The sequence below is a fragment of the Cricetulus griseus genome, assembly GCF_003668045.3.
Source record: "Cricetulus griseus strain 17A/GY chromosome 1 unlocalized genomic scaffold, alternate assembly CriGri-PICRH-1.0 chr1_1, whole genome shotgun sequence".
Taxonomy (NCBI): Eukaryota; Metazoa; Chordata; class Mammalia; order Rodentia; family Cricetidae; genus Cricetulus; species Cricetulus griseus.
In genome coordinates, this window is record NW_023276807.1 from 30,323,702 (window position 1) to 30,348,690 (window position 24,989).

Sequence of the window (24,989 nt, forward strand, 5' to 3'; positions counted from 1 at the left end):
AGTACAAAGAACAATTCTAGTGCTGCTGGATGGCCAAGGCTTTTCAACATGGACAGAAGAGGGGCCATTTTCCTAGAGCTCTTGCCCAGCTCATTGACTGCTTTTGTCTAACATGAGTACTTGAGGTCAGCAGCTCAAACTGATTAGCATTGTATTAAAAATGAAGAAGGAGGAGGAGGAGGGGGAGGAAGAGGAGGAGGAGAAAGAGAAGAAGAAGAAGAAGAAGAAGAAGAAGAAGAAGAAGAAGAAGAAGAAGAAGAAGAAGAAGAAAGAAAGAAAGAAAGAAAGAAAGAAAGAAAGAAAGAAAGAAAGAAAGAAAGAGGAGAAAGGAGGGGATACTCAATAGGGGACAAAACCTGGCCCCCACTAGTCAGCCTTAGCTGCTCATTTTCAGACCCTGGAGAGGAGATGGGGAGGTGGATCCTCCCTATTAGGAAGATAAGTGACCCAGAAACATGACTCAAGAATTTTGCCCTAAAACACATGCTAAATATAAAATGAGAATTTTAACATCTTAACCCCCCTCATTCCTGAGAACTCACATAGCTAATCAAACCACTGGCTGAGTTTTGATCAGCTCAGACATTTGCACTGTGCAGGGGGTGACATGTGGTGGGTGCTAAATATCAGAATTCCTATCTAGGAAGACACAGGACTGAGAGAAAGAATTTCTTAATGAGCTCCTTGGAGAGGTAGCTAAAGGCCCAGATTTTAGGGCTGGCTGGTTTATCCCAAAACTTGAAAGGTGAGGGGAAAAATTTTTATTCTATGTCAAGGAAAAATGCTTGGTTTGAGTCTTTAAGAATAAAGAAGCAAAAGGAGCCAAAGCTTTGGGTAGATGCTCTGGGCTATTGGAATGGAATGACGTATTTCACATTCAAGAGAAAGTGTCATCAGGCATGGGAGTCAAGCATGGAAAGAGCTAAGGTGGATTCAGCCTGGGGTGCTACCTGAGCCATGTACATGACAGGCTGAGATGAAATCTTCTAGAGCCAGAAAGACAGGAAACCCTTCCCTGACAGCAGAGGTCTAGTCTAAAAAGCCAGAGGACTCATAGGTTCCAAACCTCACATCATATATTGCTCTTTCATTTGGTCACAACTTTAACCCAGGGTCATTTTTATAGCTATCCTACACTGGCTTATGCTAACAGATTTCTTCCCTTCATTCTAGTAGTGCAATTATTTGTAGCCAGAGTCCATAGCCAGGGTCCTAGGGACTTTCAGCAGTCTTGACTTACTGAGTGAGCCAGAAATATCAAATTGTAAAAGAACGCCAGTGAGGAGGGAAAAGGGTAAATTCATCATTCATCAGGTTAAAATTCTATGAGCCTTGGACTAGAGAGATGGTTTAGTAAATAAGGTAGGGAATCTTTAGAGCCCGATTAAAGGCTAGAGATGGTGGCATGTGGCTATAACCCCTGTGCTTGGGGTGGGGCAGGGACAAGTGGATCATAGAGCTCATTGCCCAGCTAGTCTAGCTGAAATGATGAGCTCCAGTTGACTGAGAGATTGTGCTTCAAAAACTGAAGTGGAGAGGCATTAAGAAAGACACTGAGCATCAACCTATGGTCCTGACCTGTGCACAACTCACTGGCATACTTACACCACACACACACACACACACACACACACACACACACACACTTCTATGACTTCAATGGATTCTATGAAGAATCCATTGTTAAGTTGTTCAGGCATTTACTCTTCTACTTGTTGTGACAAAATACTGTTGACTATTGGAATTTAAAAATCAGGAACTTTTAATTATAGAAATTACTCTCTTGGGCTGGAGAGATGGCTTAGTGGTTAAGAACACTAGTTGGTCTTCCAAAGGTCCTGAGTTCAATTCCCAGCAACCACATGATAGCTCACAATCATCTATAATGAGATCGGCATTCAGGCATACATACAGACAGAACACTGTATATATAATAAATAAATCTTTAAAAAAAGAAATTACTCTCTTAAGACCCATTTGTCTAGTAAGAATATACAGTGCTTAATACACTGGCTTTAGGCTAGGAAGAACTCAATAGATGGTGTTAATTTTGTATACACATGTGTTTAGTTCTATGATTTTTTCCTTTTATTCTTCCTTTATCCCTCTCTTTTGGGTGTTCTCTTATTTGTGTCTGTGTTGACCTCTCATGTTAAATTTTTAGACAACCATACATCAGAACAAAATGACCCCGATCTCTGTACCTTTCTAAAACCTAAGGAGAGACCAAGCCTTGTACCAAGTGAACATGTAACGGGTGTTTTTCAGTTGAATTAAAATTGTGAATCGAATCAAACTTTTTAAATTGCTGCTTTGTATTATGGCATCTTGGCTATAATGCAGGAGGTTTAAAAAAATCAAAACCATGGCAGTTTAATGCAATAAAGGTTGGTTGATTTTTTTTCTATGCCACAACAAAGTTGGCTACAGGCTGGGGTAGGTGTATGGAAAACATTGCTTCTCTTTCGCTTGGCTATCCAGGCTAAGGAAACTGTTGTGCCTGGCCACTGTGCCTTGTTTTAACTTTCTGTTTTCAACAGCCTACCAAGGAAGGTTACCTGCTTTTGCCACATGGCATCATATAAGACCCATGACCAATAGATTTCTTTCTCTGTTTGTTTTTATCAGGAAAAATTTGAGGGACTGTTCCGGACTTACGATGAATGTGTGACGTTCCAGCTGTTTAAAAGTTTCCGACGTGTCCGAATAAATTTCAGCCACCCCAAATCTGCAGCCCGCGCACGGATAGAGCTTCATGAGACCCAGTTCCGAGGGAAGAAACTAAAACTCTATTTTGCACAGGTAACTTTTCACCCTGCTGTTTTGGCCAAGAGGTTTGGAGCACTTGTTGCCTTTGCAGAAGAAACAGGTCTGATTCTAAGCACCACATAGTGGTCCACAAACATCTGGTGCCATCTTCTGACCCCTTAGCATGGGGTCAGAAGGCACACACATGGTACATATATGTAAATGTGAATAAAGCATTCGTGTACACAAAATAAAAATTTAAAAAGCCAGTGTTCATTTAAAAATCAATAGATTAAAATGTAAATGCGGACCTGGAGAGATAGTCCAGCAACTAAGAGTATTGGCTGCTCTTCCAGAGGACTAGGGTTCTCTAGGATTAGGACAAGGATTCTCAGCTCTGTCTGTAACCCCAGTTCCTGGGGATCCAGTGGCTTCTTCTGGCCACAGGCACCGTACATGCATGAATTGGTTTACTGTTATAATTAATTCACAAAGAAAGAAATTCATTGGTTGTGTTAATACCTGTACAAGATAAGCCAGCCAACATTCCAGCATGGAGGAGCCTGGGGACCATAAGGTGGTGGACCCCACCTCCAACTGAGGTGTTTTCAGCAGTTGATGACTGCTAGGAGAGGAGGCAGTTTCCTTGCGGGTGTGGCCTCTGGTAGGTTGACCATGTTCAGGTAGATATGGTCCCACACCCATGGACAGCACCAATTAGACTCAGAGGCTATGAAAACATAAAGAACATGAGGTTGGAAGGGGAGAGGAGTGGCGACAAATGTGATGAAAATACATTTATACATGTATGAAATTCTCAACCAGTTAAGTTTTTAAAACAAGAGGTCATCAGTCACAGATTGAGCAGTGTCTGTGTCTGAGGACAAGGACTGTAACCAGGACGAGTCAGAGAAGCTCACTGGGACTCAGAGTCTTCATCTACAAGATGGAACGATGACATGGAAGACTGTGCACAGCAGTGCCAGGATTCTGGTAAAGGCACAGTAAATTCCAGCTAGGAGCTGCAGTGGAAAATCTCTCACCACAGTGACTCCTAACCTTCCTAGAAAGGGTTATGATTAAAATTTAAATGATAGGTTTGATGGTCGGCTAAAACTATGATTTATTAATGATTCAGATTCGTGACAAAGGCTTATAAATCTATGAAAATTAATTTTATGCTTTGCAAAACCAAATGCGCTAAATATGCTAAATAAGGATAGGTAGTTCTTGGGGATATTCACGAGGTCCACAACACTAGACAATCAGTATCCATTATCTCCATCAAGGCCTCATCCATCAGTAGGCAATAGTCACCTCTCGGATGATCCGTGAGTGGGGTTCCGATATTGGACCACACAAACACAGCACAGCAGAAAGATCCCAGGCATCAGCCTCAGACTCCTGCTAAAACCCGACATCTCTTACAAATTCCTGTAGCTAGGACAGATCTCAGAGCATCATTTATTAAAATCTGCATCAGGGTCAGATGTAATGATTCATTCCTGTAATCCCAGTATGTTAGAGCCTGAGGGGGGAAGACCTTGTATTCAAGGCCACCCTGAGCTACACAGTGAAACCCTATCTCAAAACAAAAAGACTCTATGTGTGTGTATGTATATGTATATATGTGTGCGTGCAGTATATGATAGATTAGGTTCCATTAAAAGATAATATTGAGTTACCATGTGACTTGGCAATACTCTCCTAGGTACTGAAAACAGGGAACTCAAACAAATACTTAGGCAACAATATTCTTAGAAGCATTGTTCACAATAAGTCAAAAGTGAGAGCAACCTAATGTTATTCAACTCATAAAGGGATAAAGAGATGGTGGTATGTTCATACAGAGAAATATTATTCCGCTGCAAAAAGAACTATTGATAATCCATCACTAAAGCCTTTAAATGTGATGGGATGCTAGACACCAAAGCTCACCTTCTCTGTGGTTCCAGTCTCATGAAATAGGTAAGTCCCCAGAATAGACACAGCTTCACAACCATCAAGGGGTAGTAGGATACTACAGGGGTAGTCTTTATTTAAGGGGTGCATAGTTATCCTTGGGAAGGGTCAAAACCATGGTTCTCAGCTTTCCTAATACAGTTCCTCATGTTTTGATGTCTTCCAACCATAAAGTTATTTTCCTTGCTACTTCATAACTGTAATTTTGCCACTGTTATGAATTATAATGGAAATATATTACATTTTTGCAAGTCACAGGTTGGGAACCACTGGGTTAGGAGCTCAGTAGAGTTGCAGCAGTGTGCAATTGAAACAGATAAATGAAAAGCAAAACAGAGGCAGGGAGGGAGATGGTACCTGAGGAAGGACATCATGTCCCCACACTCATAAGAGCACACAGCATAGTGCTGGGGTTGGGCTCAGCAACACGTTTTAGAAGTCTTCGAGGTGACCCTGGTGCTTATCAAAAAACTGGAAACCACTGTTTTCAATACTGAATCAGACAATGAGCACCGGGTGTGCGGTAAGGAGGGATTGCCGCTGAAGTCTGGCCATCAGTGAAGCCCTGCCCAGCTGAAGGCCTGGAAGATCACATGTCTCGTTCTTCTCTGTTTGAAAGGTCCAGACACCTGAGACAGATGGAGACAAACTGCATTTGGCACCCCCACAGCCTGCCAAACAGTTCCTCATCTCGCCTCCTTCATCTCCTCCTGTTGGCTGGAAGCCCATCAGTGATGCCACACCAGTCCTCAACTATGACCTCCTTTATGCCGTGGCCAAACTAGGACCAGGTAAGCTCTTGGCCCTTCTTAAAATGAAGCATCTGTCAGAAACCTAGAACTGCCAACAAGATTAACAAGCTTGCATGCATAGCTTTCCTATCACACCTACATTCCTAATGGAGTCCTTGCTCCCTGTGGACACTGGGAGGGAGGGATGATGGATGAGGACACAGTGCCCAGCTTTGTACCTTCTATTGAGCAATGCAGGGGCCTGCACTAAGAAGACTCTGGTTCTGGGTTTGTAGTGCAGGGCTTTAATACGGAGACAGTGACCCAACCCAGTGCTGGGATTGCTCTGCCCAGCCTGGGGTCTGCAGAGAAAGACACTCTCTCAGCTGGCAAGAGGCTACCATGCTGCCTTATCGGTTTTATTATAGCTACAGACATTAGCATGCACCCTGGAATCCTCTGCTAGGAGGCATGCTCCTCATCAAAATGAAGACTTCCAAATCCCACAAGATATAGCCTGTCTCCATACTCATACATACATTACATAGTACATGCATACATACATACATACATACACAGAGAGATAGTAATATTCACTTTGTTCCAATGTTAGGACACTTTAGCTTACTTGTTCATTCTAGTTATCAGTATAACTGCCACACTTTACTTTCCCACTCCATCTACATAATTGGATTATTTCCAATTTTTTGCACTACCATCAAAGCTACTGTTAGCATTCTTGTACATATCTCTTTCTGCACTTGTCTGATGTTATTTCAGATTTTACACCCAGCACTGATACCATCTCCAATTTTAGCTGGCAAAGCTTCTTTGTACTCCAAATGACTTTTCCCTGTCTTCTACAAGGAGAGGAAGTGATTGGAATGAGAGGGGCTAAAACTAGCACTGTAGAGATGAAGGATGAATGCTGGCCCTCAAATCAGCTCTTTGTGCTGGTGATACCTCTAGGGTGACTGGGGACTTTAAAAATACAACTCCAGTAGACTGACTCCACCCTAAGAGAGGAAAAGTTCAGAAATCTCCTGATTCTAACCTACAGGTGAGCTTCAGAGCCACCTAAATGCCAAATTCTGGGAATAATGAACTTACAATGCAGTCTTCTCAGTATTTCTTACCCAGTCATAGAAATGTTTGATGAAGAGTCACTCATACCCGATACCCAGATTCTCATATATATCATCCTTTGTCAACCATGGGAATTGGCATGAGCAATGGTCCTGGTTTGCCCAGGATGGAAAGATTCCTGGGATGTGAGCCTTCTATGCTAAACCAGGAAATTCCCATGAAGAAATGGCCACCCTACTGTGTCCTCAGATGAAGATTGGGGCTGATTTGGTTAATAAGCATTTTCTGTGAGAGAATGAATACTTGTAGAGTGTGGGTCCTGCCTCAGAAGATAGCTTTTCCAGGTGGACCAGTGAGCCACTTGGCTTCTGGGGTCCTAGAAATGGCCATGATTTCACCCTCAGAGAGCTGCTGTGAGAAGGAGCAGGTGTGCAAGATGGACTGGTTAACAAAGTGATGGCATTTATGAGTGAATGGCTCACTCCTTGGAGGCCTGAATCTACATGGTTTCCACTCATGGAGGGCCATGGCTGAGGAGGGCAGTAGCATGGTGACATACACAAAGTCAGGTCTGCTCAAGTCAAGCCTTGGAAAGCCATTTCCCATCACAGCAGGGACCCTCTCCAGCCCAACGGACTCTGTGGGGTGCCAGCTTGACTCAGGGCAGAACAGGCACACGAGTGAACATGTTGGATAATAGATCTTTCTGTAGAATCACCTGTAGGCTGTAGGCTGGCTGACTTGCACTTTACAGGACTGGAGACTGGGGTCCCAGGGTAAGAACATAAATTGCCAAGAATACAGCCAGGTCATCCCATGGCTGTAAAGGCCACAAGTCAAACTCTAGTACTATCTCAGGCACCATCTACATTTTCTGCTTTTGGGGTTTGTTTGTTTGTTTGTTTGTTTGATGAGACAGGATCTTACTCAGCCTGGACCTCACCAAGTAACCAAGCTGACTGGCCAGTGAGTTTCAGGGGTCCATCTGTCTCTACCTCCCCAGCACTGGGATTATACATGTGCATCATCATGCCCACACGTGTTCTGGAGATGAGGTGTTCATGTTTACATGGCAAGCCCTTAACCCGTTGAGCCATATTCCATTCTGGTCTTCATTCTTTACCAAAGTGGCTCCTTGGTATAAAATTTACTGAGATCACAGCTCAACTGCTCTGTATTCTGCCTACTTGGAGCTGATAATTCAGTAAAATTCTAGTCACTTTTGTTTTTTATCAATGATATGAACTTTCATTTGGAGTCAGTGTCACCAGAGAGTGGTACAGAGAGGAGGTAAGGGCCAGACTCAGTCATCCTCACTGGTTCACAGTCCAGGGTCTGGAAGTGATTGTCAGGGACATGTGTGACCTAAAAGAGAGAAGGAATGCAAGGAGCAGGGAGTAGGCCCTGGCAGGGATACTTTCCGAACCTGCCACAGAAGAGGTGGGGGGGGCAATGACTTACCTCAGACGGTCAGGAAAGGAGGGTGGCCCTTGTGAGAACTGAGCAAAAGTGATTGACAGCATTAAAATGCAGGGTAGCTATGGCCTTCACCTTCCTGCCTCACATAAATGCCTCACATAGCATTTTGCAAGTGCCCTGGCTCTATAGTCACCCCATGTCACAGAGTAGGGGCCTGAGCTGTGGGAAGACAGATGGGCTTCCCCAGGGTGATGCAGCTGGATGGTTCTAGAGTCTCTTCTGATTCCAGGCCATGAAACCACCCCCATCCCCTGGCTTGGCCAGATGCTATTCTTTTGTGGAGTATTGCCAACTTTAGGCCTGTTCTACTTGGACAATGGGTAACTTCTGTTCTAACCCTGAGATGATGGTGGTCTTCAACACCACACCAGTCTTGCAAAAAGCCTACCCAGTGTGTAGAGTGAACAACCATGGACCCATTCACTGCCTTGTGCAATAGCAAATGCCAATATTGCCAACATCCAGGGTTTCTTCCTCTGCAAGGACAACTGGTATTGTGTCCTTGGACCATCTGCCACCTGGATGGATTTTTTTTTTTTTTTGGACATTATTATCTGCATTTCTTGCCAGCAGTTTGAGGCTGTTTCTCTTTGCTTCCATATCCCATGTGGATAAATGACTTGTATCCAATAATGGGGATGAAAATATCACAGAGGTCATATTAGAGGCCATCATCATCACTTGTCCGTTGCTGAAACAGAACACCCAAGACTCGATTTATAAAAAGAAATAGTTTTGTTTTGGCTGGTGGTTCTAGAAGATAGGAAGTCCAAGAACCTAATGTCAGTATCTGCTCAGTTCATATGTCACCCAGAGGACACAAGGCACCCAGGTGTGGGGGCACACACCTTTATTCCCAAGGTTTGGGAGGCAGATGCAGGTGGGTCTCTGTGAGTCTGAGCCAGCCTAGTCCGCATAGCAAGTTCCTGGCCTATATTCATTCTGATCTATATGGTGAGACCTTGTCTTTAAAATGAAACAAACCCACAGAGGATATGAGTTTGGGGTATACTCTATATCAGCCCACACTGTGGTAACTAATCTAAGTCTCATGGGAACAAGACTAGCATTAATCCATTCACTGGTGCTCAGTTATCATCACCCAAACCCTTCCCAGCACTGTTGCAATCAGAAGTGATGACCAATGAGTGCGTCCTCAAGCTACAATACAGGCTATTTCAGGCGCAACAAGGAAGGAGCTAGACTACACACTCCCTACATCCTCTCCTTACCTACAAGTCTGACCTATCCTCCAAAACTTCTATCATCAATTTGTCAACTTGACAGATGTCATAGAAAAGTAGAGAGACAGAAAGACAGACAGATAGATATATGATAGATACATACATATATACATAAATACACAAATGCTCATTTCTCCTTGTGGGCATTTTCTGTTGTTCAACCATGGCTCTTCCCTGATTTTTAAAAGGAATGTGTATGCTTTATTCACATTGGATTCTTCAGCTCCCAGGAACATAGTAGATACTCAATAAATACTGGACAGCTGAATGCATAAATAAACCAATGCCTCGGATATCAGCCTGCTTAGAGATAGTATCTTCAGTGGCAAATTGTTGCTTTCTGTAGCTTTAGCCAGTCTGAGTCACATAGCAGTTAATTAATGTTTGCAATAACAAAAGGACTTCCAGCATTGCCATTAAAAATGATTTCATAAAATTCATTTCTTTAATCCTTTGGCAGAACCATTTCAGTGACAAATTACAACTTATTTCATGTTAAGGTTAACTACCTGAGTTCCAGGTTATTTTTTAATATAATAATTTTATTAATTCTTTGAGAATTTCATACATAGAATTTTGATCATATTCACCCCTATTCCTCTTCATAACTCTTCCCAGAGCCCCTCTCTCCCTCCCCACCTATTCCAACTTTGTATCCTTTTTAAAATAACCCACAGAGTTCCATTTTGGGCTGTCCACATCATGGGTATATGGCCATCTTCTGCAACATGGTCGTCTACCAGGGCCCACATTCTTAAGAAAAACAGACTCACCTTCCCCAAGAACCCACCAACAGTCCATGGCCTCCTCATTGGTGCTGAGTGTTCATGAGCCCCTTTCCTCTCCATACTAGGATGCTGCCTGCCTTGGTCTTGTGAAGTCAGCTACAGCTCCTGTGAGTTCATGAGGGCAGAGGTTACATAATTTCTAGACGACACCTGTCACCCCATCCTTCCCACCTCTCCCTCCTGCAATCTTTCTACACCTTCTTCCCCATTGATCTCTGAGTTCTGGGAAAGGAAATATGCATCGATATCCCTTGTGGCTGATCACTCCACAGTGGTTTATTCTCTGCACTTTGAACAGTTCTGAGTTTCTGCATTAACCAACATCCACTACACATACCCCAGGGTTGTTTAGTTTTTGTTTTGTTTTGTTTTGTTTTGTTTTTTGGAGGGTGCATTCCTTGCTTTACCAAAAATGGCCATTTGGGGCCTGCCACACAGAATTTGCTGTCTTCTTCTCTGTTCATGGGGTGTTTACAGTCTTTATGAAATGAGGGCTTTCTGCACTTCTGACCCAGAGGCGACAACATGGAGGTGGGTGATGAGCTAAATCTATCCATTTCTATTTGTTTTATGATATTTGCCATTCCTAATTTGAAAAGCAGTACAGGGTTATATTCTTTTCATAAGGTAATGAAAAAGAAAGGGAAAATAAAATCCCAACCCAGGAAACACAGTATATCCACAGCAGTAGACAGAAATGGTGGATAGGATGTGTCCCAACTAAACAGGAGGAGGATCTGAGCGGATGTGAAGTGCTGGCCTTTGTTCTGCTCTCTGGAGGGCGCAGAAGGTCATGCTCATTGCCACTGAGAATGCCTGCAGGGAGAGAGGCATTCTGTCTATTCCCTTCTCCCCTCCTGCTATTTTTAGCTCTGCTTAGCGAGATCAATTTTAGTTAACTGCAGAGGAGGGTTTTAAATGGTACTTCAGTTTCAAGTTGCCCACGTCTGCTATATTTAGATCCCCCCTACCAAATTCTACTCTATCAAAACATGTCATAGTAAAGAAGCTTTGCTGCGGTCGCTGCTTAGCACACAGTTTCCCTCAAGTGGAAAATATCTGTCACTAATTAACGTAACTCACAAGGAAGACATATCTAGTCCAAGCTCTGATTCACTGGTAAGAACAATTCCTTTTCAAATATAAATGAGCACCTACATTTTGGGTGTATGCCATGAATATTGCTTGAAAATTCACTTCATGTTTTCAAAATGGCTATTCTCTGATCACAGGCATGGACTACACACACAGCAGCCAGCATCCCCCATTCCCAGTTAGCACACACCTTTAATCCCAGCACTCGGGAGGCAGAGGCAGGTGGATCTCAGTGAGTTTGAAGCCAGTCTGGTCTACAAAATGAGTTCCAGGACAGACAGAAATGTTACACAGAGAAACCCTGTCTCAAAAAAAAAAGACAAAACAAAACAAAACAAAAGAATATCCATCATGAAGTTGGACTGTCATCTTGCTTTGGGAAAATGACTAAAACCCAAGGTGTGTGTTAGAATCTAGATTGCATCTTCTATGTTCTCTATGACCTGAAGCAAGTTCCTTACCCTCCTACCCCACTAGACATGATGAAGCCTGTGTCACAGAGCTGTATAGTAAGCATTACTTTTTTTATGTGATATACTTAGAGACTTAGCCCTGTCCCTGGATGTAGTAAGTGCTCAATAACAGAGATATTACTGAGCATGACAGCTTTCTATGATACAGAGTAAGCAAAGAAAACCTGCTCTAAACAGTGTTCAGCTTGGGAGAGAAAGCTAGAACAATAGTCAAGCTATAGAGAGACAAAGCTCATGGGTGAGTCTGTTACCATAGAGACAGTAGAAAGGGACGAAAGTCACAGGTGTGAGAATTCACACAGGGTTTACATGAGGCTCTGGTCACAACCGAAAGGGAGTCAGCACTGACCAAAGAGGAGACCCAGCTGCTCCCAGAATGAAAGTAGAAGTGAGAGCTTATTGATTATCTGGCATGGGCTAATTACATCTCATCATCATCTCCTCACAAAGTTTACAAAGTCAACAAAGTGCTGTACAGGATCCAGATGCCCTGTGTATTTCCCATCCTCATTAGACAGTCTTTTTATATTACTTTACTCTTTCTTTAAAGACTTTAAACTATCAATTTTAAACTATTTATTTTTTCTATGACTGTCTGTACCCATTTTCTCTTTATTTAGCATCTAGGTTCATTGTTAAACACACGATACCTGTTCATAGGTTTTGTTGGCCTGGACCTGGCCTTTTTTCATGTCTTTAGTCTCCTCTGCCTGCATAGGCCAAATCTTAAACTGCTTGGCTACCCCATCTCGGCTCTGCTTAGGATATGGCATGCTGGTGGCTGGCTCCATCTCCCTCAGTTTCCTGAGAGCCTAGTCTCATGTTGGTAGGTACCACCCCCAGAGCCATATTTACTCACCCCAGCTCTGTAAATTTGTTGTGTCTGTCTGAAGCAGGAGTTTGTACCCAGTGCTAGCTGCTCAAGTGCTTGTCTATATATTAGGACTTCTTAAAAGAGCCAAGACTACCAGACAGACTGCTTTCTCACACCCTATGTGGATATTCAAGCCCCATGTTGGATGCCACAGAAGTTTCTTGGCCTTCTATCCTACTACAGTGGTTCCCAGCTGCCTTGGGTGTATACTAGACTTTATGCAGGTGGTTATTAATAGCTCAGTGCCCTCTGTAAATCAACCCTGTATTTATTGAGCATTAACTAGTGGATATTCACTCATCAGTCTACATCTTGACTTCAGTAATATGGAACACAAACTATCACTAGGGGGTCTAGAGAGAGGCCTCGCTGAATAAAAGCCCTTGCTCTGCAAGAATGAGGATTTCAGTTCAAATCTCCAACTCCAATATAAAATGCCAGACATGGCTAGGTATGCCTGGAACTGGGTCAGTACCAAGGAGGTGGAGAAGGGCAGATCTTGCAAGCTTGGTGGCTAGCTAGCTTAGCTGAATCTGAACTTCTGGTTCCATGAGAGACTATCTTGAGGCACTAAAACAGGGAGTGATGGAGAAACACACATGTGCGCACACACACACACACACACACACACACACACGCGTGCAAATAACACTTGGATTAGATAATTTTGGATAATACAAAAGATGATACATTTAAGTGTTAGAATTGAATGGTTCTGACTACATAAAAAAATATCCAAAGTCTCATTAAAATAGCAACTTGCAGTTTTCTGTCTCTTAGTCATAGAGGCATGGATATGGATAGGAAGAGAGGGGAGAAAGAAGATTTACCATTGACAATTCAGAAAACAAAGAGCAGTGGTGGGGGAGAGAGAATGGGTCTGTCTTTAGGACCAGTTTCCTTTGGGACCCAGCCTGTCTTTCACCTTTTAAGGGTTTTTGAGACCCACTGAGTCAAAGCCCTTTGCAATTTTTCTATTGCTTGGTTATGTAAATGCAAAATGATCAGTTCATCATATTGGAAACCATTTGAGCAACACAGACCACAGCGACATTCTCCCAAGTAATTAATATCATGCATCTTGGGAGAGCTTTCTATGGTTGGCATGAATTGACTTCACCATATCCTAGGAACACAGGCACTAACCCCCTTGCACTGATAATTCTCAGAAACACTATACTTCCTCTGAGTCACATTATTATGTGATAAGGCAGAGTCCCCATCTGTCGTTTTAAGAAGATTAGTTACTGTGGTGAGAAAAATAACAGGAAGTGCTCCAGGTGGCTGGAAGAGCATCCCGGATGGGGTCTTTGCCCAGCAGATGTTGGGAGGAAAGCGTGTGGAAATGCTTTAGAACCAAGTTGAAGAAACCCTGGGACTGATCAGTTTTGGTGGATGATGGGAAAAGAATTCAGGTGCCTGGCTTTAAGGATTTTCACCTAGATGCCTGGAGGACTGATAGAAAGACCCTTGAAGATAAACAAGGTAGAAACAGACGGACAAGGTAAAGATACAGTCCATGTTATATCTAACATGTGAGCGTGGATAGGAGTGGCTACTCACAGAGATGTCAGTCAATAGGGTGAGACCAGCCTGGAAATATACTCCTCTTACAAGGGGATCAGTGTGCAAGAGTAGGAATCTTCCAGAACAGCAGAAGGTGCAGCAGAACAAGCCTCCAACACTGTTAGCCGTTGCTGTATTTGAAAGCCCCTGGGGCAGAGAATCTATCTATTCCCCATCAGGACATATGATGAGGACTAGTCCCCAAAGCCTGAAGTCTCAGGAGGGTTTCTTCTATCTTACAACAGAAAAGGTTTTCTTCCTTTTCTTTCGTTTAGAGTATTAAAATCTAAACGATCTTGACTTTGCTTTGGTGCACATTTGCAGCATCTCCAGACCCTCACACCTTTGTAAGAAGCCAGTGCTTACAAACTCTGTAACCAGTGAAGGGGCTCAGTCACAGCCTAGAGTCAAAAGTGGCATGGTGGTGGCTTCCTGTATCATTTAGACTGGAAGACACTACCATTCAGCATTCCTCAGGACTCTGCTCAACACTGACAGGGGAGTATCTTACCTGCAACACAGTCCTTCCTTCATACCACAGGAACTAGGACATTGTCATCAACCTGACTCTCCCTGCTCAAGAAGAGAGACGACAGAACTTTGACATCTATTCTGAACAGTAGCCAAGCCTTGGTTGGTGTCCATGGCCTGAATTGGCATTTGACTCTTGCCCACACTAGACCATTTTTCAAGTGTCTCAGCAGAGGGCAAGGGAAAACCCTGACTGGTACAGTTTTGATGGCTTTTGGCCCTGGCCTCCTTTCTGCACACAAGGGACAGGACAATATAATGCAGACAAAGGAATGAGCATGTGACAGATGAATGTCTTTCTTATCCCATCAAAGAAACCAGTCTGAATGTCCTGTCCTCACTGTACCATGGCAAGACTGTCCCCACCCTGGGTTGATCAAGCTTGACATGCTCTTTGTCCCCCAACTAAGCCCAGTAGTTCCCTTTGCACGGTGACAGCATTGACGTCAACCCTCATGGCAGAAGAATTAACTGAAGCCCGAGGGAAAAGAGAAGCCCAAAAAAGAAAGATTCAATCCAGTAAGGCCAAAGCCATTGCTTTTTAGTTTGTAGGCACTCAGCAGATGTTAAGCTTTGCAGGATTTTGATAGTAACAGAGTTTCCCAAAATAGCAAATGAGATGTCAGCCTTAGCGGGACCACAGCCAGGAAGCAGCCCTCACATCATGCAGTCTGATTTGATGAACATAACTGAGGATGTGCTGTATCCCACACGCAGAGGCTTTGCCAGAGTGGACCCCACAGCTACAGTGCCATTCTGGGCCCACTTCCTCCATTCCAGAGGTGTGAGCATGGCCCAAGGAGGAGTTCATCATCTTAGCCAAGGCAGAGAGAAGACTAATAAAAGCTAGCTTTGCTCATTGGGTTTCAACTGAGAAGGGTGAGAAAGAAGAGGAGAAGGAGTAGAGGAAGGACATGAACAGAAAGAAGAAGGAAAGGGAGGGTGGACAGGAGATTGGGAGGAAAAGGGAATTAGAGAGAGAAGGAAGGAGAGACGAAGGAGAGGGGAAAGGGAAAAAGCAAACGATATCCAAGCGTGGTAGAGTATGCTAGAAACACCAGCACTTCAGTGGCTGGAGCAGAAGGGTCACAAGTTCAAGGCCACCTGGGTTACATAGTGAGTTCCAGACCAGCCTGGGTTACAGAATGGCATCTTGTTTCCAATAAGAATAGCTTTCTTGCCAAAAGATGAGGAAAGGGACTGTTCCTGTTCTGGCCTGCATCAGCGCTGCCACCCCACATCAGCCTTAGCTTTCACAACCTTCACATGCCAACTGTTATAGCAGATCCCTTCTATGGTCTCACACAAACACATACACACACATGCTCCATCTCTGCACTCACAGTAAACAGAGCAGCACACAGGACCACGGTGGTCCTTGGGGTTCCTCGATATGGGCTTTTACAGTGTGACAATCCAAAGGAAATCCTTTCTGCTAATCCACAGTGAGATCTCCACTGACATCTCAGTGGAGGGCTCAGGGATCACTTCCCCCTGTCTCCCTTGAAGAATACCAAGAGGCACATGGGGCTATGGGCATGTACACACACAGACACAGACACAGACACAGACACAGACACAGACACACACACACACACACACACACAGACACACACACACACACACACACACACACACACACACACACACACCTCCACTAGATCAGAGCTGGGAGGGTTGCTGCCCCTTGCTGGTGTGTTTGTTATCTAAGAATCAGTACTCAGAGATGATGCCAATCTGCCATGAACCATCTCCTGTACCCCTCAGATAAAGCTGGTTTCGAGTCCCCCCACCCCTGCTCTATACTGTTAGCAGTAACCAAACAACCTCTTCTACCTTAGCACTTTCATTTTTTGTTTGTTTGTTTACATTGAGACAAAATACTATCAGGGTGATAAACCCCACTCAATTCAATTCATTTCAAGCAACATTAGATAGACCACAATAACATCCCTACAGTGATTTCAAAGGGGGTTAATCCCTTGCTGGGTTAATGCATGTTCTCTTTTCCAGCTCACTACATGGCAGGAATGCCAAACAGGGGCACCATGCTGACTCAGTCCTACCTACCTGTAATTTCAACACATCTGACTCAGAGTCCTCATGCACTGCAGAAAAACAGCTCTGCCTGCTTTTATCTCTTTTGCTTCCACAGCACTCAGAGCCATAATTCTCTGTTTTCCTGGACCATTTATTGTCGTGACTCAGGAAAGCACCTGCTGACACAGTAGAATGCTGATGGAGGGTGTCTGGTAAAGAGTTCCCTGCCTCTTAGACTGAGAAGACAGGTCAATGTCCACACGAATGTGAGGGCCTGAGTTCGGATCCCTAGAGCCCACAGAAGCCAGAGGCACGAGTGTGTATCCATAGCCCCAGTGTCCCTATGCTGACACAGAACAAACAACAGGGAAACATGTTGCTGGAGATTCTCCTGTCCAGTCACCCTTCTCAGACATGGATGCTATATTAGTTATATAACTGTTGGCTGGTGGCTAGCTCTGTCTTAAATATTAACCCATTTTTATTAATCTATGTTTTCCCACGTGGTCTTATCTTACCGGAGAATGCCTGGTGTGTCCTTTCTTCCTGGTCCGTACATGGCAACTCTGTCTGCCTCTGTTTCCCAGAATTCTCCTCTTCTCCTAGTCCCCCCTATCTTCTACCTTATTGGCCAGCAATGTTTTATTCATCAGCCAATAAGAGAAACACATATACAGAAGGACCTCCCCCATCAGAATCATAAACAGGCATGACCCAGCTAGCCTGGTGTATCTTGTAGCAAAGGGACCCTTCCTCGGATAATGACTAGGCAAGGAAGAGTGCCCAAGGTTGTCCTCTAACCTCCACACCTGCTCCCACAGGAACATGCAAACATGTATGTGCATACAAATACATACATTCAACTTTAAAAAGAACAAACTGTTTCTGACTCAATAAAAAAGCAGAATGTAACTCCATTAGCTTTCTAGGCTGTAGAACACCACAAAGGGAATGGGAGGCTCCAAGATCACGGTGTGCACAGGATCGCATTATCTCCGGAGGTGCTAGAGAAAGACCTGTTCTTGGCTCTTTCCTAGCTTCAGGTCATTCCTTGCCTCTGGGCAGCATAGACCCTTTCTCCACATGGCATTCTCTCTGTGTGAGTTTCTATGTGCCTTGTCCATTTTTATAAGGCTATGGACATACTGGCCTCATTTTAGCATGATCATCTGTAAAGACCCTACTTCAAACCTGGTCACAATCACAGGAACTAGAGGTTAGGACTTTGATTCCTTTAACAGTTCAACAAATAACAGTGACTGAGTGTTCTGGCCTTCCTCCCCAGCATCATTTGGCGAGCTTTGGTACATACCTGCTACATCATCAGGGATCCTCATCTTCAGTGTCAGCATCCAAACTTGAAGTCTATGCCTTGTAAGCTTTCTGTTTCACTAATGTTGCTTGCCAGTATGTGCACAGAGGTACAAATGCTGACACCTGTCATGGGGGTCTAACAGTCCTTGCTCCAGTCATCAAGTAGAGGCTCTTTCCATGTAGATCTAGGACAGCAAGCAAGATTCCTGGATGGGTCAGTATCCAGGTCATGATTCTAGAAAGAGAGCACAATGTAAGGAACTCTCAGACAGAGGTGGGACAATGCCAAGTAATAGCAGCTAATAGGGTGGTGGAAACGTGTGGTATTAGAGTGCCCTCCTCCTCCATCTGATCTCAGCTCACTGGCTGGCGGGGCAGGAGGCAGGCATACAAGGGTCTCTTGATACCCCATCGCCTATCACACAGCCTCACTGAATCCTACAGGGCGTCCCTCACTACATCTTCTCCCTTTACACAGAGCCATTGTCTACCCAGACAGCAGGTTCCCCCTTTTTCAGGGATTCTCAGCAGTGTCCGGTGGTTTTCGTTCCTTAAAGGTTACAAATGGTACCCTGTATTGCAATGATTCTAGAAAGAGAGCACAATGTAAGGAACGCTCAGAGAGAGGTGAGACAATGCCAAGTAATAGCAGCTAATAGGGTGGTGGAAGAATGTGGCCATGATTGGGAGGTAGCGGATAAGTCACTCTGGCAAAGCAAAAAGGGTCAACTTACAGGGAAAGGCTGGTGAGTGATGGCATAGCGTCCTCGGGACCAATTCAAGGACATCTGGACTTGATCTAGTGAGACTTGGGGAGCCAGTTACCAAGAGGCAGTCTAGAACTAGAACACACTGTTTTCAGATGTCTTTTTTCTGTTGAGTCGTGAAGAGTGGGAATGATGGGTGAGGTTTCAGGGATAGATGGAGATATTAACAGTTGTGAAATTAAAAGCATAGACCCACCTTTTCTTGCTTGTGTACCCAGAGGTCTTGTTGCTTCTACTGGATTATGCTGTTAAGGCACAGATATTGTTTAACAGCACTCAGTAGCCAGAATGGGGAAGAACCTGAGGGATGCTCAGGAAATACCTACAGAGGTAAAGCAAAGACAGACAGATTCCTGGGAGTGATCTAATTGTAAAACGGGGCTGAAAGATGGCTCAGTTGCTAAGGTGCCTACAAGCACTAAGTAAGCATGAGGACCCAAGTTCAACCCTCAGAATCCACATCCAACAGGCTGGCCATTTACAAACAAGGTACTGCAGGGTCTAGGGCTTGCTGGCCCTCCAAGGGAGCCTGCACAGTGAGCCCCACGCCAGTGAGAGATCCCATTTCAACACAGCCACAGCAACAACAACCAAAGAACAACACTGGCTCTTCTATGGCTTCACATGTTCATGCACACATATACAACTGTATGCCCATGTACCTCCAACTCACACACACAGAATGAGACTCTTGAAATTAGGGTCTTAATGGTGATCTGCCAGTTATTTACTAGCCACTGAAGATTCCAGACAAACAATGTTCCACTCTTATGATATCTCAGAGCAGTTGTGGTTGTCAATAGTATATGCCTGGAGGAAAATTTAAAGACTGGCTTATTCAAAAAGCATTTGACTGAAGCTTACTCAGCTACCAGCAGCACTACCAGGGATCAAACAGGAACAGGTATGACTAACTGGCTGTGTTACTCAGCTTCCCATCACCGTGACAAAGCTCCTGAACTAGTCAGCCAGTGAAGTTGACTTTAGTTTATGGTTTCAGAGCATCTGGTCCATGCTCCCTTGGCCCTGTGGAACACAGTTCCTAAGGAGGGAGTCGTGATGGAGAAGGCTCACTCATCTCATGGAGGTCAGCAAGCAAAAAAGGAGACAGGAGAGACCAGGGGTCCTATCGAGTCCTCCTATGAGACTTTGACTCACACCATCACCAACAGTGCTGCAAGCCAAGCCTTTGCAGGGCATTGAAGAGCCAAACTACTGTATTTCCAGGCACATTTAGTCTTCACATTTCAACAGAATGGAAGTAACATTTTGAAATTTACAGTCGAGCTTGCTGTGACCAAGAAAGGTTAAGTGGGCTTATTTGGAGTTGGATAGTTGATAGTGGACAGATGCAGTTGGATATTTGATAGATGGTAGCCAGATCACAATGACTAATAGGCCTCTTTCCATCCACTGCCAGATCACAGGTTTTCCAACACACCTAAAAATGTTCCTTCTTTGTAAACCTTGCCAAGACAGCTGTTAAGAATCCTTTCCTTAGCTAGGTATGATGGTGCATGTCTTTAATCCCAGTACTTAGGAGGCGAAGGCAGGCTGATCTCTGTGAACTGGAGGCCAACCTGGTCTACAGAGTGAGTTCCAGGACAGCTACTAGGGCTATATAGAGAGACCCTGTCTTCAAAACAACAACAAAACACACCAAACAAAGGAAAACAACAACAGCAAAACTAAAACACAACAAACCTGAGCAACTAACCAAAAAGAATCCTTCCCTCTTCCTCATCTGATGTCTTGCTTTTCAGGAGAGAAGTATGAACTGCATGCGGGGACTGAGTCCACACCAAGTGTCGTCGTGCACGTGTGTGACAGCGACATGGAGGAAGAAGAGGATCCAAAGACTTCCCCAAAGCCAAAAATCATCCAGACCCGGCGCCCCGGCCTGCCACCCTCTATGTCCAACTGAGCGTGACCAGGATAATATGCATCTCCTCTTATTATGCTTCCCCCCTTGTGGTTTGTCCAAAACATTAATTGCCTTTAAGTCCCTGGGTGTTTGGTTGTTTGCAATCTCTTCCTTGTAATTAAGCCTCTTGGACAAAAGGGCTAGGAAAAGGTGACATGTCTCCCAATCAACTCATACCCATTAACTATAATCCATTATTTAGAAAGTTCTAGAGAAAAAAGGTAGTATTTTCTTATTAAACAATCAGGACAGGCTATATCTCTGTTCTCTCATGTTGATCCAAGTCATTGACATCAGTAGCAAATGGCATTTATGTTGTTTGTGCGATGCTCCAGCTGTGTGTGTGTGTGTGTGTGTGTGTGTGTGTGTGTGTGTTGTTGCATTTTTTCCTGGCCACTTATATAGGACCATAAGTAAACTTGATTTTGACTGCATGGGATCCCCCTAACTGGTCTCACCCAGTCCTCTGCATCCCAACATTCCCAGGACATTGCACGATCACCAGCATTTATTTTGATGATTTGAGGGTACACCCCACTTCACAGTATCCCAGCCGTGTCCTGTATAGAAGGGGTGTCCCTAGCACCATCCAGCTCAACAAGTCTGGGAATCATTTTCAGTTTGAATCAATACATCATATAGCTCTGTCCAAATTCCTGGAGGCAAAATTGAGCTTGGCCCCAAAGATATCCCTCAGTAGATTCTGAACACCACTACACATAATGTCACTGGGGAGGCTTGTCCAGGTGACAGAGACCGATTTCAGACAAATCTATTTATTATAAAAGTCTCATGATGTCTGAATGATTGTCCCCCACCCCTTTGTATATTTGTACAGATGTTTGAGCTGTGCGTTGAAAATCTGGGTGTTTTTTATTTAGTGATTGTTCAACCATTGGCTGCTTAATGGCATCATACCTGTGTTGCTTCTAAAGGCACTCTGATTCTAATGTAGGTAATCCAATGCTATCCCATGCTCTTGCGGTTAATGCTGAGTTGAAAAGGGGCACAGCAATGTCTGGTGTCAATATATAACCAGCTAGCAACCTCTTTGCTGTCAAGACCACCTGTTTTTAAACAAAGATCCAAGTGTCAGTTATAAACAACTTGGATGATGTTAAACCCCAGCACGTAGACACAGCTGAGCATCTCAGAGCACAAAAAGGATGATGGGTAAACAGATTGCAGTTCTACTCATCCAGTGCCCCTGTGCTCAAAAGGTCTTTGTTTTTGTTATGTGTGACTTTTGTATTTCTCTAGCCCAAAGTGCATTACAGAAGATACACCTACAGAACCATACTTTCTGCTCCATGTGTCAAGCCTCATCAATACCTGTTCATTAGCAAGTAATTTTGGATGCAAATACAATTTACCACAAAATGGGCTAGTCCTTTCATGACCTAAGCCTCAGAAAAACACACAAGATCACTAACACAGCCACCCGATGGAGGGATTATTGTGGTTTTTTGACTAAGGTGTATGTTTGTTTCAACAGAAACTTCAAACCTAGACTGATCTCTCAGAAAATTAAAGTCCGTTCTACTGTGAATATAGCAATATAGTACTGGCCACAGAACAGTACGTTTGAAACCGAGGACAGTGTTGCTTGTGGAATCCCGAGTTTCAATGGGGAAAATAAGTCTCCTCTTCAAAATCAGACCTAAGGGGTGTACTACAAGCAAATGCTCTGACTTTCCTTTGTTGTGGAGGGTTGGGTTTTTCATTGACCAAGGAAAGACTACAAATAGTGGAGAGATGGTGCCCACTAGTGGCTGAAACATTGAACTCAGCTGTGCGGACGGATTGATTATAAGTCAACTAACTGCCTGGGGCTGGCTTTCTAATCCACATTCATTTTCAGGATGCAAGAACTGGGGGTGTCGAGGGGGGAATCTAAATGAGTAAAAGCCTTGGAAATAATTTGTGTTTCCAAATAGTGGTAGCAGAAGTTTCCAGTTTATTGAAAGTTGTTATAGATGACCCAGGTCTTGGTAAACTGTATTGCCATGTGTAGATGTTAACCTGCTGCAGATTCTCCTGCTAGGTTGAGCATGGGGAGAGGGGAGGGGGAGCTTTCCCCAGGAGAAACGGGAAAGCCGAGGGACCTCCCAGCACTGCGAAAGTCATGATCTATGGCCTCAACACTTCCATGACGCACATTATGCAAACCTCCTTAGCGCTCTTTTAAGTTTAAAACATTTTAAGTGGAGGGGGAAGGTTTCCACCAACCGAATCATTTGTGCACGTGTACAGCTCAAAGAGCTTAGAGTTCAAATATATCTGGTGAATGAATGTCTGTCTGGTGTCGTTTCTGGTTTGTCTGTACCTGAGTTGCATGCATATTCCCGAGGTGGGGGAATATGCTTAGAGTTTTTCTAAGGGGCCACCAATGTGTGTAACTAACTCAGTGGCATTCTCCCTGGATGAACTGGGAGGGAAGCTGGGTAACTGCCATTTCTTGAAGGAGGAGTTATTTGAGCCAGACCTGGCGAGATGGGTTAGGCTCTGAAAAAGAGGTTGAAAGATAGACTTACCTTCCAATTCAACCATATTAACCCCTAGAGGCATTTTAGAATGTGCTAAGAACATTTAACATCTTCCCGCTATGATCTTTAAAACACTAGAAAAAAATCCCTCTGTGAAAGAGAAGCCTTAAACAGCAGAATCTAAAAGGTTGACTTACTAGGTGTCATTTAAGTCAGAGCATCTGTCTCCCCAAGTAACACAAGTACAAGGAAAATCAAAAAGAAAATTCTATACTGGGAGAACATAGATTATACACATGGATTAGTTAAATAACGCAAAGTCAAGCTCTAAAACAATGGTTCTCAACCTTCCCAAAGTCACGACCCTTTAATACAGTTCTTCATGTTGTGGTGACCCCAACAATAAAATTATTTTCACTGCTATTCCATAGCATAACTGTAATTTTGATACCGTTATGAACTGTAATGTAAATATCTGTGTTTTCTGGTGGTCTTTTGTTGTGTGTGGAGGATCCTGACCCACGAGTTGAGAACCACTGCCCTAAAAGCTAGATGTAAAAGGTAGGCAACACTTTCTCTTTAATGATTAACCTACATGGGGAGATTCCCATATATACACACACCTTAGCTATCTGGATGACCCATAAGCAATAAAAGGTACTCCACATCACTATTTGCCAGTCAGGACAAACCCCAAAGGTAAATATTCCAGGCATCAATCAGCAGAATGGTTGAGATGAAGTGAGTGAGCATAGGGAGGGCTGATAAGGCTACAGGGGAGGCCTGAGAGAAGACAGCTCTCATCTGAGAACACTGGGCAGTAGTAGCTAATAGCTTGTGCTCATGCCTGTCTGAGCTTATAGAGAAAAGTGCCCACAGCAATTAAAAAATGTATACACTGATGCCCAGAGCAGTGTCCAGGAGCCATTAACCGGATACAATTCAAACGCTCTTCAACTGTAGAATGCATAAATAAAAAAACAATGTGTATAACAGCATAAATACATTTCAAAGTTATATTGTTGGGCCTATGTATGTATCTTGACAAAATAAGCATATTGTCCCTGTTAGGGAGTTGAGAATCATGCTAAAGGGTCAGGAAAACAACTCAACAGGTTAAAAAAATAAGAACTTGTCAAGAACACCAGAAAACCTAAATTTGGATCCTAGAGCCTGTGTACAACCTGGACACTGTGGTGATGCCTCTAATTCCAGTTAACACAACGTAGAAGGTGGAAGTAGGAAACTTCTAGGAAACCCCCTAGAAGTTTCTAGACCAGCTAGACTGGAGTACACATTGCAGTGACAACAAGAGAGATCCTGCCTCAAAAACAAGATGAAAATCAACTAACAACAAAGGTTGTCCTCCAACATCCAAAAGTGTGGTCCATGGCAAGAGTGTGCTCTCACAGAACACATACACACACACACACACACACACACACACACACACACACACACACCATATACGTACAAAGAGATATTTTTAGGAAGATACTGGTAGAAATTATAACCAAGGTTGCCTTTGGGGGGTGTTGATGGAGCAGGGATATAGGGGAGCTGTCCAGGGGGGATGCATACATTATATATCTTGATTTGAATTTCCACATAAAATGTATTTAACGAGTGAAATACCAAGAAAGTTGGCTTCCATGAAAATAAAACCATCATAAGAATGAGAAGGAAGGAGCCTCTAGTTGTAAATGGGGGCTGAGGGGAACTGACAGTGTTCCCAGGGTGACTCATGTACAAACATTCATCTAATAGAATATTAAATTAGTATTAATATTGATGTTAGTATTTAATAGAAAGCCTGGGACGTAAGCACAGAGACACCATTCACCCAAGGGACACTTACACTGCCTGTCTCGTGCTCAGTTT

The 24,989-nt window shown here is 43.7% G+C and overlaps 1 protein-coding gene across 1 annotated transcript in view; it reads left to right on the plus strand.

The window, feature by feature from the left end:
- Positions 1 to 22,922, plus strand: part of Rcan2 (regulator of calcineurin 2) — an 81,608-nt gene extending 58,686 nt beyond the window's left edge. Inside the window, exons 2-4 of the mRNA XM_027387447.2 lie at positions 2,629 to 2,802; positions 5,330 to 5,501; positions 20,462 to 22,922. Coding sequence (XP_027243248.1) covers positions 2,629 to 2,802; positions 5,330 to 5,501; positions 20,462 to 20,622 — 507 coding nt within the window. The 3' untranslated portion in view covers positions 20,623 to 22,922. The remainder of the gene's footprint in view (positions 1 to 2,628; positions 2,803 to 5,329; positions 5,502 to 20,461) is intronic.
- Positions 22,923 to 24,989: the final 2,067 nt, after the last annotated feature.